This window comes from Ursus americanus, chromosome 28, assembly GCF_024610735.1.
Source record: "Ursus americanus isolate L20-20 chromosome 28, mUrsAme1.1.p, whole genome shotgun sequence".
Taxonomy (NCBI): domain Eukaryota; kingdom Metazoa; phylum Chordata; class Mammalia; order Carnivora; family Ursidae; genus Ursus; species Ursus americanus.
Window position 1 is genome coordinate 30,252,972 of NC_142154.1, and position 13,329 is coordinate 30,266,300.

At 49.6% G+C, this 13,329-nt stretch overlaps 1 protein-coding gene across 7 annotated transcripts in view; it reads right to left on the bottom strand.

The window, feature by feature from the left end:
• Positions 1 to 1,597: 1,597 nt before the first annotated feature.
• The window catches only part of NEO1 (neogenin 1), a 237,694-nt gene continuing 225,962 nt past the window's right edge, over positions 1,598 to 13,329 (bottom strand). For 4 of the 7 annotated variants that reach the window (XM_045795253.2, XM_045795255.2, XM_045795254.2 and 1 more), the window contains 4 exons: positions 10,641 to 10,799; positions 6,520 to 6,783; positions 4,364 to 4,500; positions 1,598 to 4,144 (listed from right to left, as the gene is read on the bottom strand). In XM_045795253.2, the coding sequence (XP_045651209.2) occupies positions 4,061 to 4,144; positions 4,364 to 4,500; positions 6,520 to 6,783; positions 10,641 to 10,799 (644 nt within the window). In that variant the 3' untranslated portion in view covers positions 1,598 to 4,060. The remainder of the gene's footprint in view (positions 4,145 to 4,363; positions 4,501 to 6,519; positions 6,784 to 10,640; positions 10,800 to 13,329) is intronic. The other 3 variants (XM_045795258.2, XM_045795257.2, XM_045795256.2) reach the window with 1 other exon arrangement.

Genomic DNA, 13,329 nt, shown 5'->3' on the forward strand with positions numbered 1-13,329 from the left:
CAGCATCATTTCTCAGCACTGCCAGGCAGACGGGTCTTTGTCACCTTTCAGGTTCAGCCCAGGACACCAAAGGGCCATGGCTGCTGGAATGGGAGGGTCCTGGCACCAGTAACAAGAGGGACCTATTAGGATCCCTCCAAGGAGGAGTAGGCTGGTTATTTGTGTGGGAAACCATCCTACATGCTCCAGGCCCTGAGTCCTCATATCTGTCCATCTATCCAGGAGACAAGCATCTGCTGTTGTCAGAAACTGCCTCTGGCATTAGGCATTTGGAGAAGAGGAATTCATATGTGAGTCCACAGTCCAGTGGAAAAAGGCTCAAACTAGTAAATCCGTGTAAGATGTGCCAAGAGCTCCATCTAGGGATACAGAGGAGGGCAAGCACCGGTGGGCTGCCTGGCTGTTAGAGCAGGCGCGGTGGGGGCGGGGGGGGGGGGGGCTCCACGTGCCATGCCTCTAATGCCCATTTCACTGTCACTTCCCGTGGCTGGAATGCTGGGTGCACCCGGTGATGGGGTCTCGGCCTGGAGGCCACGGCAGACCAGCACAGACCTAGCACGGAGAGCTGACTCCATCCCGGTACCGCTAACGGGCATGATGAGGTTTGGGCTTCACGAGGCTCGCTCGGCAGCAGAGCAGATGAAGGGCTGGGGCTGAGCTCCGTGTCCCCCACTCGATGGCCAGTTCACGGAGGGGACAGCCTACGGCCGCGTGCTCAGCATTATTCCAAGCCTAGACCCTCAGATACCGTGAGAAATCTCACAGCGTTATGGACTGAATGTTTGTATCCCCCAATTCACATGTCCAAACCTTAATTCCCAATGGGATGGTATAGGAAGGGGGGACCTTTGAGAAGTGATTAGGTCACGAGGGCCCCTATGAATGGGATCAGTGCCCTTAGAAAAGAGCCCCTGTGAGGCCACAGCGAGAAGATGGCGTCTCTGAACCAGGAAGCAGGTCCTCACCAGACACCAGATCTCCTGCTACTTCGAGCTTGGGCTTCCCAGCTTCCAGAAGTGTGCGAAATCAGCTTGCCGTCTGAGCCCCGCGGGCCGTGGTGCTCTTGTTACAGCCGCCCAAGCTAGGGCACGGAGCGCAGGCGGACAGCGAGGCAGCCCGGCAGAGGCGGGGCTCCGGCAGACCCGCTGCACGTGTCACCCCGGAGAGACGGGCCTGGGCGTGGAAGGCCCGCATCCGCACGGCTGCCGAAAGATCGAGCTGCGGCCGGGATGCTACCGCATCAGGGACTTGGCCCACGCACCTTCCGGGAGGGACTTCTCTGCTGGGGTCTCGTGGCTCGCTGCACACTCCTCGGGCTGCTCAGTCCCTTCAGGGCAGTGATGGGGGGGTGGGGGACACGGACAGGGCTCATCTTCAGGGCTGGCGGGCGACCCGACCGCGGCCTGCAGTCTCCCAGCTCACCTGGCACGCCTCCCTGGGGGCCCCCAGAACGCCTGCCTTTAAGACTGTGAGGGCAGCGGTGAAGTCATGCGGACGCTGGGAACCGGGACGCGAAGCTCTTGTTTTCTTAAGGAAAAAAACTCTTTGACCACACCGGGGTTTGATTGGATTAAAAAAGTGTATTGGATTTCCAATACTAAATAAAAACATGAAATCGTTTTTTAAAAAGCCATAGAGTTTACAGCATCAACTACAGAAAAGGCCGAACAAGTGTGTACAGAAGTTAGTCCCCAGCAGTCCTCCAGGCCCCCCTCCAGCAGGCAACGAGGCATCAGACACGTTTGTCCCAGACCCTCCTGAAGGAAGCTGCCGAGCGGCAGCTCAACTAGGACGTTACGAGACGCACGATGGTTTAATTTCAAAAATCACAGGAAAATGTAAGAAAATGTATTAAATTGTGAAAAGGTGCAATACAGAATAGCTTTCCTTTTTCTTAATTTTAAAAAATCCCCCAACTTTGAACAGTTATTTTATTTAAAAATAGGCCCCCCCGCCCCCGTTCTGTGGCAGTATCCAGGTACCGAGGCCCTGAGGTAACACGAGTGTCAGGGGTCACGGGAGGGAGCGCCCCGAATACCGAGCACGTTTCTTTGGGCAAAAGGTAAGACAGCTTCTGGGGAATTTAGCCCTCCTGGTGTCCGGAGTGCTCGGGGTGCTCTCTTCGGGATCAGTTTAAGTGCACTGGTTTTCCAGAATCCCGCCTAGCACGATCCTCTGTGACCAGCTAGCATGGCAGCAGGACTTCCAGCATTGCACTTTTCATTGCCCCCAAAATAATAAATACAGAGTTCATCTTCTACAAAAGCAAATATGTGTTAAGACCTAAAAAGGGGAAATAACGAATGTACAAAGGCAAGTGGGGTGCCTGCGGGGCCAGGGCAGAGCCCGGGGCCCCAGGGCTGGTGGGCTGGGTGCCCACCGGTGGTCTCAGCAGCTGACCTCCTCCCGGCCACAGAACTGAAGCCTGATGGGCCTTCTACACTGCCTTCCGCACTGTCTTCTGGGGAGTGGGTGCTAGCGGGTCAGTCCTGGATTTTGTGAATATTCTCAATAGTAAAATAAAACACCTCAGCTCCTTACCTTTCTAAGAGAACGTTAAGAGCTGTCTGCAGAGGCAAAGGGCCTCTCAGCATACTGGAGGAGACTGCTACCCCCTTCTACTCAGGGGCTTCGCCGAGCCGCTGGGACCGAAGAGGTGGCAGCCAGCTCCTCTGTCCCTTTCCACTGCCCTGTCCCCTGCTACCTCCAGAACAATGTTTGGAAAGAAGCAGAGAGCCTCACGGGGTCTGCAGCCCCTGCCTGCCTCGGCCTTGCAAATGCTTTCCCTAAGGGGCTCTGAAACCCGGCAGCGAGAGCCACACTGGCTAAGGACAGGTACCAGAGAGAAGCAAGGCGTCCTGTGAGGAAACAAAGTTCCTTCCTTCACGTCCCACGTCCCCCAGGGAACACACAGTAACAGCAGGAAAGGGCTCCATCTTGCCCCGATTTTCCAGGAGCGGGCGCAGGCTCTCGGCCTGTTCCGCATCATTCCAGAGATCGGAAGTGCGGCACCGGCTCCTCCGAGTGGATGTTCTCAACAGGGTGTGACCCAGACATCAGGGCAGCTAAGTCCTTGAACTCACCTATTGCACAGAAGAATTTTTTAACTAGATCCAAATGAAAGTCCAGTTGCAACTTAGTGACAATAGAGATGGACATGCCAGGACAGGACGAAAAAGAAGATGCTTCCGTTCTCTGCAGGCTTCTGGAAGAAAGCACGACGACTGAAACATTCACAGACCTCAGCAGCCCCTCCACTTTCTATTCCCAACCCCCCGGCCCACCCCCACCCCAATACTTTGAAACTGCACAGAAAGCAACGAACAAGTCTTTTCAATGTTACATTTCATTCAAATAGATCTGTGATCTCACAGTGATGAGAGGAGAAAGTCAGGCCTTTAATAATTATAATAAAAAAATAATAAAAAAGCTTACAAACAGCAATGCAACATTTCCTCCCCCCTCAAAGTGGTGGACTAACAGCTGGTAGAGGACGCCATGACTCGGAATTCAAAAACAAAACAAACAAGCCAACCCCGGACCCGCCCGCGCTGTCAGTGACCTGCCACACACAATTCAGACAAGCAGCCGAACGTCAACCACTTGTGGCGAACACCATGGACTCGCTTGGGTTTTGATAGTGTTTTTCTTTCGAAGGTAAAATAAAATAGGACACAAATAAAACCGTACGTAAACGCCAATGTCTACACTCCATAAAGGCGATGCCGTCGCAGCACGAAGACACAGCCTGACCACAAGGTGAAATGTAGGGTGCACTTCCTGCCTCTTCCCCGGACACAAAATTTTGGCCCATGGTGCCCAGTCCTGCAGGGTGTCAGCAGGCAAAGGGAAGCCGCCTCGACACAGGCTTCTTCCAGGCCGACCAGGAGAAGGCAGGTGGCCGTGCCTGGAACCGGCCCCACGCAGGGCCGCCGGCTGGTCTGCTCGCTCGCTCTGTGTTCTCAAGTGCTGTCCTAGCGTGCTCTGTACAATCCTCGCTTTCCAGGCTCTGTCCCAAGACTTCTAGACCCAGGTCTGCCGTCAGGTCCTGGGGAAGGCCTCATGCTGTTGTGATGGCGTTTAGGTCCTTCATTAGTCCTTCCAGGTGGGCCATCTCTTTGGTCAGCTCATCTGGTTCATAGCTCTGGGGAAGAGAAAGCACAGACCCTCAGCACTGTTCCCGGCTCAGAGGAGATGCCCAGAGCACGTCTGCTCAATGAACGAGCGTGCATCTGCTTCCCGCTTCGGGGCCGGCACACGAGATCAGTGCGACCGGCACACGAGATCAGTGCGACCGGCACACTCGCAAGCCGTGGGACACACACCTAGACATCCTGGCTGGGCTGAGGGCCCAGGGACTTACACTCTCGGAGTCTTCCAGCATCCTTGTGGTCTCCTGCACTTCAGGGGCACTGGGCACCACCACTGGCATAGGCGGCCGGCTCCTTCCTAAAGTCCCAATGGAGGCCGTCTTCACCGAGTGAATGTGATGGTTCAGAGCTGAGGGGGAAAGGGCACCGTTAGGGGTGTGGCCGAGCCTGCTCCCCCAGATCTCATGAGGGCAACTAAGTTCCAAACACTGCTTCACGGTCAGGGATGCACCCAGACCCAGTGCACAGAGCCTGCTGTAAAGGCAGTGCACTAGGGGGAAGGAGGGGCAAGTGGGGCATCTCAGAGGCCAGAGAAAGTATTCTCTTTGGCTTTAGAAAACTAGAAGTAAGGTCAACATTCTTTTCATAATAATAAGACGTTTTTGCCTCTGTGCCGATGGTACGGAAGCAACAGTGAGTAAAACCGCCGGAGCCTTAGCATGAATTAAGGCAGTGGTACCAAATCGTCAGGTCACCCACGGACACGCCTTGCAATTAAAAAAAGAAAACACACACAAAACTCGTTTAACTGCAGATCATCCTTAATGAAGTAGTAGAAATTATTTCATTAAATCTCAACCCTGGTTACACACCCTGTAAGTATTCTATGTGACAAAATGGAAAGTATGCATGAAGCACTTCTGCTATATCCTACAGGACAGCGGCCGTCTGAAGTTCAAGGCATCTGTGACAGCTCGAGTTGGAAGCGCAACTGTGGCTTTTGTCATGAAACACTAACGGTAGTCCAAAGGAAGACTGACAGACACACCAGTTACTCAGACTTGAGCATCTGGCAGACATTTTCTAGAAAGTAAATAAAGTAAGCCAGTCACTTCAAGGAAAACACTGGACGGTATTTACTGCCAATGGTAAAATTTAAAGTTTCAAGTGAAAATTAGAATCTTGAAAAATGTGTATCTGCCACCAAGAGCTTGAGAGCCTCCCGATACTTACAGACGTTGGTGATATTAATAAATGTATTTTTAGATATTGTATAACAAAATGTGTTAAGATTTGGAGAATCTGTGTAACTTACTGAACCAATATTTTCCAAATGACCAATGTGTGATGTCCAATATCATGCATTCAAGGTACAAGATAGGTGGACTTTAATGGAATAGAGTACAGACAGCTCACGGCTATGGCTCCATTACATTACAAACAAACCTATAAGAAGCTACAACTTCTTGTGTTTTGCTACAGTATCAAAAAGGAATCTCCAGTTATCCGAAAAGGTTACAAAAATACTTTTCCCTTTTCCAACTTCCTATCTGTGAGGCCAGGTTTTCTTCTCACACTGCAACCAAAATAACATACTGCAACAGACTGAACGCAGAAGCAGGTATGAGAAGCCAGCTCCCTTCTACTAAACCAGACATGAGAGAGATTCGCAAAAACACAAGACAATGTCACTTTTCTCACTATGTTTTTGTTTTGAAGTTATTTTTCATAAAAATATGCTATTTACCTTTACATGACATATTTATTGATATTTTTAAGTGAGTTAATAAAGTACTTTAAAATTTTCTCAGTTTTACTTTCTAATATGCTAAATACTGGGAGATCTAGCTCACGTCAAGAAAAGCTCCTTCATGGTCTCAATAGCTTTTAAGAGTATAAAGGGTCCTGAGACCAAAAAGCTTGAAAACCACTGACTTACTCTAAAACAGACCATCATAACAGATGTGGAGAAGTAGGGAAAAGCATGCCTTTCAGGTTAGGGGACTTTGTTGGGCCACGTGAACTTGAGGAATAGACTTCTGTCCCATCGGAAGGGCCCCTTACTTCCATGTCTTGTCCTCCCCAATCCTCTAGCTTGTAGGCATCCTACAGAGGGAGGCATTTTTGGGAGGTTAAGTGGACTAGATCTGTTGCCCACACCCATAGCCATGGGATTTTACACCAAGAATTCTGCATCCAAAACGTGATTCAAAAAGTCAGCCCTCACTCCCCGCCAAATTATTCTCTGGTTCACATGCACTCCCCAAGGAGGGGAGCCCATATACGTCCTGAGAGGGGCGATGCCTTCCAGCTAGTCTAAACTGCTAGGATAAGCTTGGAAGATACTTGCTATTTTCAAAGAAGGGGTGACTTTTGCCATAAGCCAGAGCCAAAGGGTCCCGCCGGTGGTGCCGCTGTCCTCACTCACCTTGCTGGGCTAGTAACGGTGTGCTTGGCAGCGCGGGATCATAGGTGGGAGGGCCTGGGGGCGGGGCTGCCGGCACAGCAAAGCTCTTCAGTGGGTGCGAAGGGCGCACGTGCGCTGTAGGAAGACTCTGGCCCGAATCCTCCTCTTGGGAGCTCGCCAGGTAAGAGGAGCTGGTAGCACCTTCAGGGTCCTGGTGGTCAGTACAGCAAGTTTGAGACGAGGAGGCTGGCATGGTGTCAGTGCTGGGGGTATTTCGAACGGATTCTACAGCAGGAAAGTCTGAATGTTAGCATTTCTTCTACCATTAAACACACACACACACACACACACACACACACACACACACCAGGGTTCTGGGTACTTCTAAGGGCCCGAGACCAGCTCGATAAGCACTGAGGATCAGTGCTAGTCCAAGGGAGCGTGGATTAGCACCACTGCCAAGGCTAGGTAAGAATGGACTAATCTAAGAGGGTCCCAGCCGACTTTGCCAGCCAGCTGCTCTGCGGAAATGTTCTCGCCCACACAGCTAAGTGGTCACAATTTTACAAGGTTCTCCCGAGGACTTACTAGAAGTACACATACGGGTTCCTGAGACTGTTGTCTACTAAAACGTAAATAAGGATAGAAGGAGATTAAAAACATCACTCATTGACTGACGGTCTTAGAACCTGGCCTGTCACAGATAACATGTCTGCCTGACAAGTCCCAGATCTGCCCACGAGGCCTGGTGGTTCCTACAGGAGAGGCAAAGCCACAGGCCCTGCACGCCCTCGTGGGCTGTGCACAGAGCAACGGCCCCACAGCGCCAGGGAGACCTGGACAACCACAAGGTGCGGAGGTCTGAAAACAGCTTTAAGAGCACGCCGTACAAAGGGTGCCTGGGTCCACAAAACAAACAAACAAACAACGGGGGGAGGGGTACATCAGCCTGGAGAAGACGACTAAGGAAGAACACGCGTCTCCAGGTATGTGAAGAGGGGTCAGAACTGTCCTAGAAGGGAGCATGGTGGGATAGAAAACACTGGCTTTGGAGTCGGGTACACCTGGACTGTGACTCTCTGTCTTCACCTACAAAACAGGGACAACAACATAATTCAGTGAGGATTGAGAAGATGTGTGAAATGTGAACACAGGACCTGAATAACTGATAAGGTTCTTTCCTTTGTGAACGACTGAGTGCTTACTCTGAGCCAGCCACTCTGCTATGTGCTTTACGCGCATTAGCTCATTCTATGCTCCTAGTAACTCGGAAGGCGCCGGGAGGTTGGGGACCGCTCAAGGACACAGAATGGCAAGGGCGGGAATCTGAATCCCTGTGCCCTGACGCCCAAGCCCACGCTCAGAACTACCACCTTACACTGCCCTTCCATTTCCAGCACCGCCTGTCTCCTGACCCTGCGGGGGCAGAAGGAGCACCCAGCCCCGGGGAGACCATCTGAGGAAGCCCTTTCAAACAGTGTGAGCGGGAGCAGACCACCATCCCTGTCCTGAGGAGGGGCCCGGAGACACCAGCTCAGGGCAAACAGGCTGCTCCTAGCGTCCTCAACTTCAAAAAGGAAAATAGACTCTTTAAGTAGTAATGCATGAGCAGCCTGTAGAAATCCAACCTCTTTCCTTGCCTTTGTCACTGAGGTATCGTTGAATCTGTTCCCTTGGGCTCTCAGGAGACAAGCCATGCCAGGCATGAGTGCTATCGCCTTAGCTTAAAGATTTGGGTCCCAGGGGTGAGGGACTCACACACCTCTTCCCAGTGTGGAAAGTCTGGCTGTGATAACCCTACTAGGCCTAGCTCACTTCTCCTTCTCTAAAGAGGCGCATGGAGGACCTCATTTCTTGTGCTTGCTTCGGCCAGCCAGAACCACAGCTGGGGAGCTGCTGGTCCTACTCCGTGGCCTCCTGGGCTGGGGAGAAACTGGTTAGGGAGGGTAGCGGGGGGTAGGAGAGAAGAAGCAGACTCCAACCTGGACCATGTCAGCCTGTACTGGCAGACGGGTTAGGTCAGCTCTGGGCCCACAGGCCTACCGTGGCTGCCTCAAATGCCTGACTTTGATGTATACGCTTCTGAGGGTCAGAAAGGGTGGGAAATGTAACAAAGGACAACAGGTTGCCGCCATGAGTCAGAGCCCTGGCCTAGCTGTGTCAGTGCAGAGGGCACGGGCCACGCTATATTCCCAGTGAAGGGCACAATACTGCTGGCCTACCAAGAAAACGATGCTGTAATTAAAATTTCTGCTTTGCTGAGGGGCCTACTTCCTGACTGACTTACTTCTCAGGGTTTAAGACACACAAAGTTCACACTGGCCGAGGGCCCAGACAAGTGGAAAGTGCTCTCCCTGTGCCAAGGGGTGGCTCCCTAGAGCAGGGACTGCCCTGGCCAACTCCTAGTCACGCTTAGCCCACACGTTCAGCCGCACTGAGCTCCAGAGACCCAGGAAAATACAACAGTGAGAGAATTTGGATCAATTCTAGGTATTTGCTCTGTGTTTCCAATCTGTCTTCAGTGACTTTCCCTGTCATTGGTTTACCTTCTTTATCCCCTCTGGTCATTGAAGTGACGAACCCTGCAGTGACACAAATCATTACTTTTTCCTCTCTTCACTGTCTGCCCAAGTCCGCAGAGAAAGGACCTTTGAGCAGCACTAGACCACTTGGGTCAGGGCTGGCTGAGGGCTGCCCTGCTCTTTGCCAACCTTCAAGCCCCTCCTAGTCTGAGACGAAGGAAGAGCGGCTAATCTGATTGGGAAGAACCTGCCATGCACTCAGGCAGGCCCACATCCTAGGGGGTGGGATTCTTCCGCCTTCAAAATAGAGAAACAGAGTCAGGACACAAAAACTACTTTCTAAGAGCAGATGTGGGAGGCTGCTTTCTGGTCCCTGTTCTGTCTGAGACTATGTCTGTGAGGCAGAGTTCGGTTCTGCAGACAGCCGCCAGTAGGGGATCTTTCCCTGAGGCAGGGGGCCCCAAACCTGGATCTGGAACGAGAGAGCAGGAAGGCCCATTTTCGACATTCTCCAGACCAAGTCAAGGTTTGGGAGAAGTAACTCTGGGAGTTAGTACACATCCCTTAACAAAGCTCTGATCTTCATTTGATGTTCCGGGTCCATTTCAAATTGATCAAAACTTAGAGAGGGGGGATGTTATTGGCAACCCAAACTTCCAGGATGAGGTTCTGATGTGCTTTTAAAATGCAATTCACTTGAAATTCCCTTATTTTCCAGGACAAGCAAAATTTAATTCTATTAGTAACGTCATAACTATTAATAGACAAGTTCTGAATGATGGAAAAAAGAACATATTGTGCATATGAGAAGTTACCAGATTTGCACCTAACACTGAAAGGATGGAAGTCGATTTTCATTTAATGAGGAGCAACAGTATTTGTTCCATTTACTGTCTCCTCACCTTCATTATTTCCTCCTTAAAACTGTTCTGATAATGCTATTTCTTAAGATTTCCAGACTGGGACATGTTTGACTGGCAATGTATTTCTATAAATGCGCTGCAGATTTCTAGGCTCATTTCCTATCTGTTCTTTAGAGATGATTCATGCCTGTGTGGCCCCTTCCAACGTCAGTAATCCTCTGGGCAACCTGAGGATTACAGTGTACACAAAATTCAACGTGGCCACTGCCCCGCTGGCCCTGCATGCATTTCTTAGCTCGGGCCGCAGCAGAAGTAGGTATAAGATCTAATGAGAATTACCTTACGGCTGCCCGACAGACCCTCCCAACCACAGAGTGACTGCGAGGCGAAGACCATATCTCGTGTCTGAAAACCATCCTGAATGAGTCTTCCTTTCATATTAGAAGACTAAAAAATAAACGAACTGAAAATATGACTGAGTCAAGATGCAACTTGATGAAACAAGACATGGTTATGTGATTAGAGTTACTGTGTTTTTACTAAAAGGACACCTTGCACTGAGCACTTACCGACTTAGGGAGAAAAAAAATGGGGGGTGAATTTTACAGAAATCAATTTGAGTCAATAATAGAAGTGTTACGATACATAAGACAACACAGAAAAATTCCACATCCTTCTAAGCAGGGCAAGTCCTTCCCATTTCAGCTTGCCAACTCTTGGAATGCTTTCCATCTGGGGCTCAAGCCTCATCTCTCACCTGTGGAATTGGCCCTGTCTGAAAGGGACAGGGATGTGCCAACGGGCCACGGGCTGCCCGGGTGGTAGAGATGACTGCGAGCTGGAGAAGCGAGGCTGCTGGAGTGGAAATGATGGTGAGGGTTATCGAGGGGATGGATGGGATGGGCACTAATCACAGCTGTGGATGAACACAAGACAGAGAAGTGCTTAACATGCTTGCACGGACACACACAAGTCACAGTTCACGAGCAAAGCCACCCCTGCCCCTCCCACGCAGTACAACCATTCCCTTGGCTTCCGGGTGGCAGCTGGCTGGATGTGAACAATTAGCCATGGATTTTACATTTGTGTTTTTTTTCTTTAAATCAACACGCTCCTATGCGTGGATCTATCTATCTCTATGTATACACACACACACAGAAAAAAATCTCTGAGCAACACGCACTAAAATGTTAATGGGATTATCTTGTGGGGAAGCATGGTCAGGAGTTTGAAAACTTCCTTTGGTTCATCTGTATTTCCCAATTCTTCTAAAATAAACATGGATTACATGAGTTATTAAAAATATCTCTTTGCATATGTCACAAAATATAAATCCATAAGCAAACGAATTATGGTTTAGGTTTCTATCATTTTTTTCTCCTGCAAAAAAAAAAAGAAGTTTCTTTTCCTTCAAGTCTACTCCTAATACATTGTTTTTTCTTATCGTTGAATGAGGCATGCAATAGGTATTTAGACTGAATGGGTGAGGAGCTGTTTAATCAGGTTTTCATATCTGAAAAGGAACACAAGCAGAACTGAACTCCAGTCTAGTCTGAAAGGCACGGGACACAGGCCGATGGCACCATCTCTTACTGCTTCTAGTCTGGGAGCTCAGCCACATCCATTCACATTTTAAAATAGAAATGGATCTTTCCTAATTGCCTCCTTCCTTCCCACAATGGCTAAGGAATTAAATTTGCTGCATTTTGTTAACGAATCCAAATTTCCACACAGATATTCCATATACGACTTTCTATGAAGACAAAACACTTCTTTAATGAGGCTTCATTATCAATCCTGAGATGCAAACAAAGTCGGAAGCCCAGCTGGGGAATAAGCTTCTCTTCGGCACTCCTGACAGTAGTTCGAGAAACAGAATGTTTAAGACCAACATGCACAGCTCTAATCCCCTCAAAAGAGGCAAAGAGGCTGGGCTGACTAGGAACACAGGGGATCTTTTTTCCCCTCTAAGCAAGGGCATCACAAACAGTGATAAAACTTAATTAGCCTTTGGAGTCTATTAAATGTCCCTGTCACCCAGGATCTCCCTAGATCTTTGTGGGGCCACTTAGCATGACTCTGGTGAAGAAAAATCCTAGATGCTTTCATTCTCCAGCTATTTCCTGCCTTGGCCAATTGCCAGACAAGCAGATGGCACAACCAACCAAGGGCCCTGGAGCATCGCGGCCCCTTCCCTCCTTAAGGCCGGGGAACAAAACAGGGGCTTTCCCTGCACTCAGAGACCAGAAGGCTCAGGTGGTCGTTTGGAATAAAACACAAGCTGGAAGAGCTGGCAGAGGAGGTTCAGGACCGTCTGCGAGTCAGCATCTCCTTCAGGGGAACTGAGGTGGTTTTCCGAAGCAGGGAGTTTCAGTATCAGTATTTTCTAGAATTAAGGCCAGGGGGAGCAGAAGCAGCCTCCTGACTTTTGCCTAGTAAGTACAACCTGAAAAGCATTCCAGGTATGCAAGACTCTAGCACAGAAAAACAAAACAGACTTTCTCTTTTTAAAGGCATTTCCAGTCTTTCCAAATTGGGTAAACTAAAAATAAGACAATGGGAAAGCCCCTCCCTAGAATACGGTTGGCAATCGCGAGCTGTCAGCTGCCCTGGGTCCTGGCGCTTCTGAGCAAGGCCTTGTGCAAGGCTGACTGAACCTCAGACCAACGCCGGCAAGTTTTCCCAGCAGTGCTCAGCTGCTGAAGGCCAGGTAGGGGGACAGTGCGACAGACTCCAGGGAACCCCAGCTTGAGAAAAAGGACTGGAGCCACCTGGGGAAAAGGAGATCCGAAAACCTGAAGGCCACAAGTATATCAGAATACCTGGTTTCAGATTCTTGAATTAGAGATTCCACTACTCACCCAACTACTGAGGCACAAATTAAATAGTACTGCATATTTATGTGTACTCCTTGCCCACCCCCCAAAAAAGAAATAGAAAACAAACTGATACCAAGTAGTACAACATATCTTTTCTCCCTAACATTTAAAAATAAGCCAGTTCAGGTAAAAACTAAAATCTTGTACACAAGAAGCTATCATATCTTGCTATGCATCAAACACAAGGAGAAGGGATTTACTCTTTTCAGACACTTTTTAGACCTGGGACTCCAGCCAGGGTACCTCTTCTAAGAGGAAAACCATGTTCTTCCCTGCATGCTTCCAAGTTCAGGCCCTTCTCTTTTCATCATAGTCCCTACTTTGTGCAGAAATGACCGGCTAATGAATCAGCCCTTTCTCTTTCAAAGCTGACTTTCAGAATCTAGTGCCTACATGTCTGTGTACGGTGAGCGTGACAGTGTGTGTGCATTTACACACCTGCACATTTCATGAGTTTCTACGTATGGGGAGCCATGGTCCACTTCTTTGTGCGTAGGGTATCTGTGACTATTTAAATCTCTGCCACTCGTTGACAGAGAGGCGGCTGAGAGTTCTGAAATGGGACAT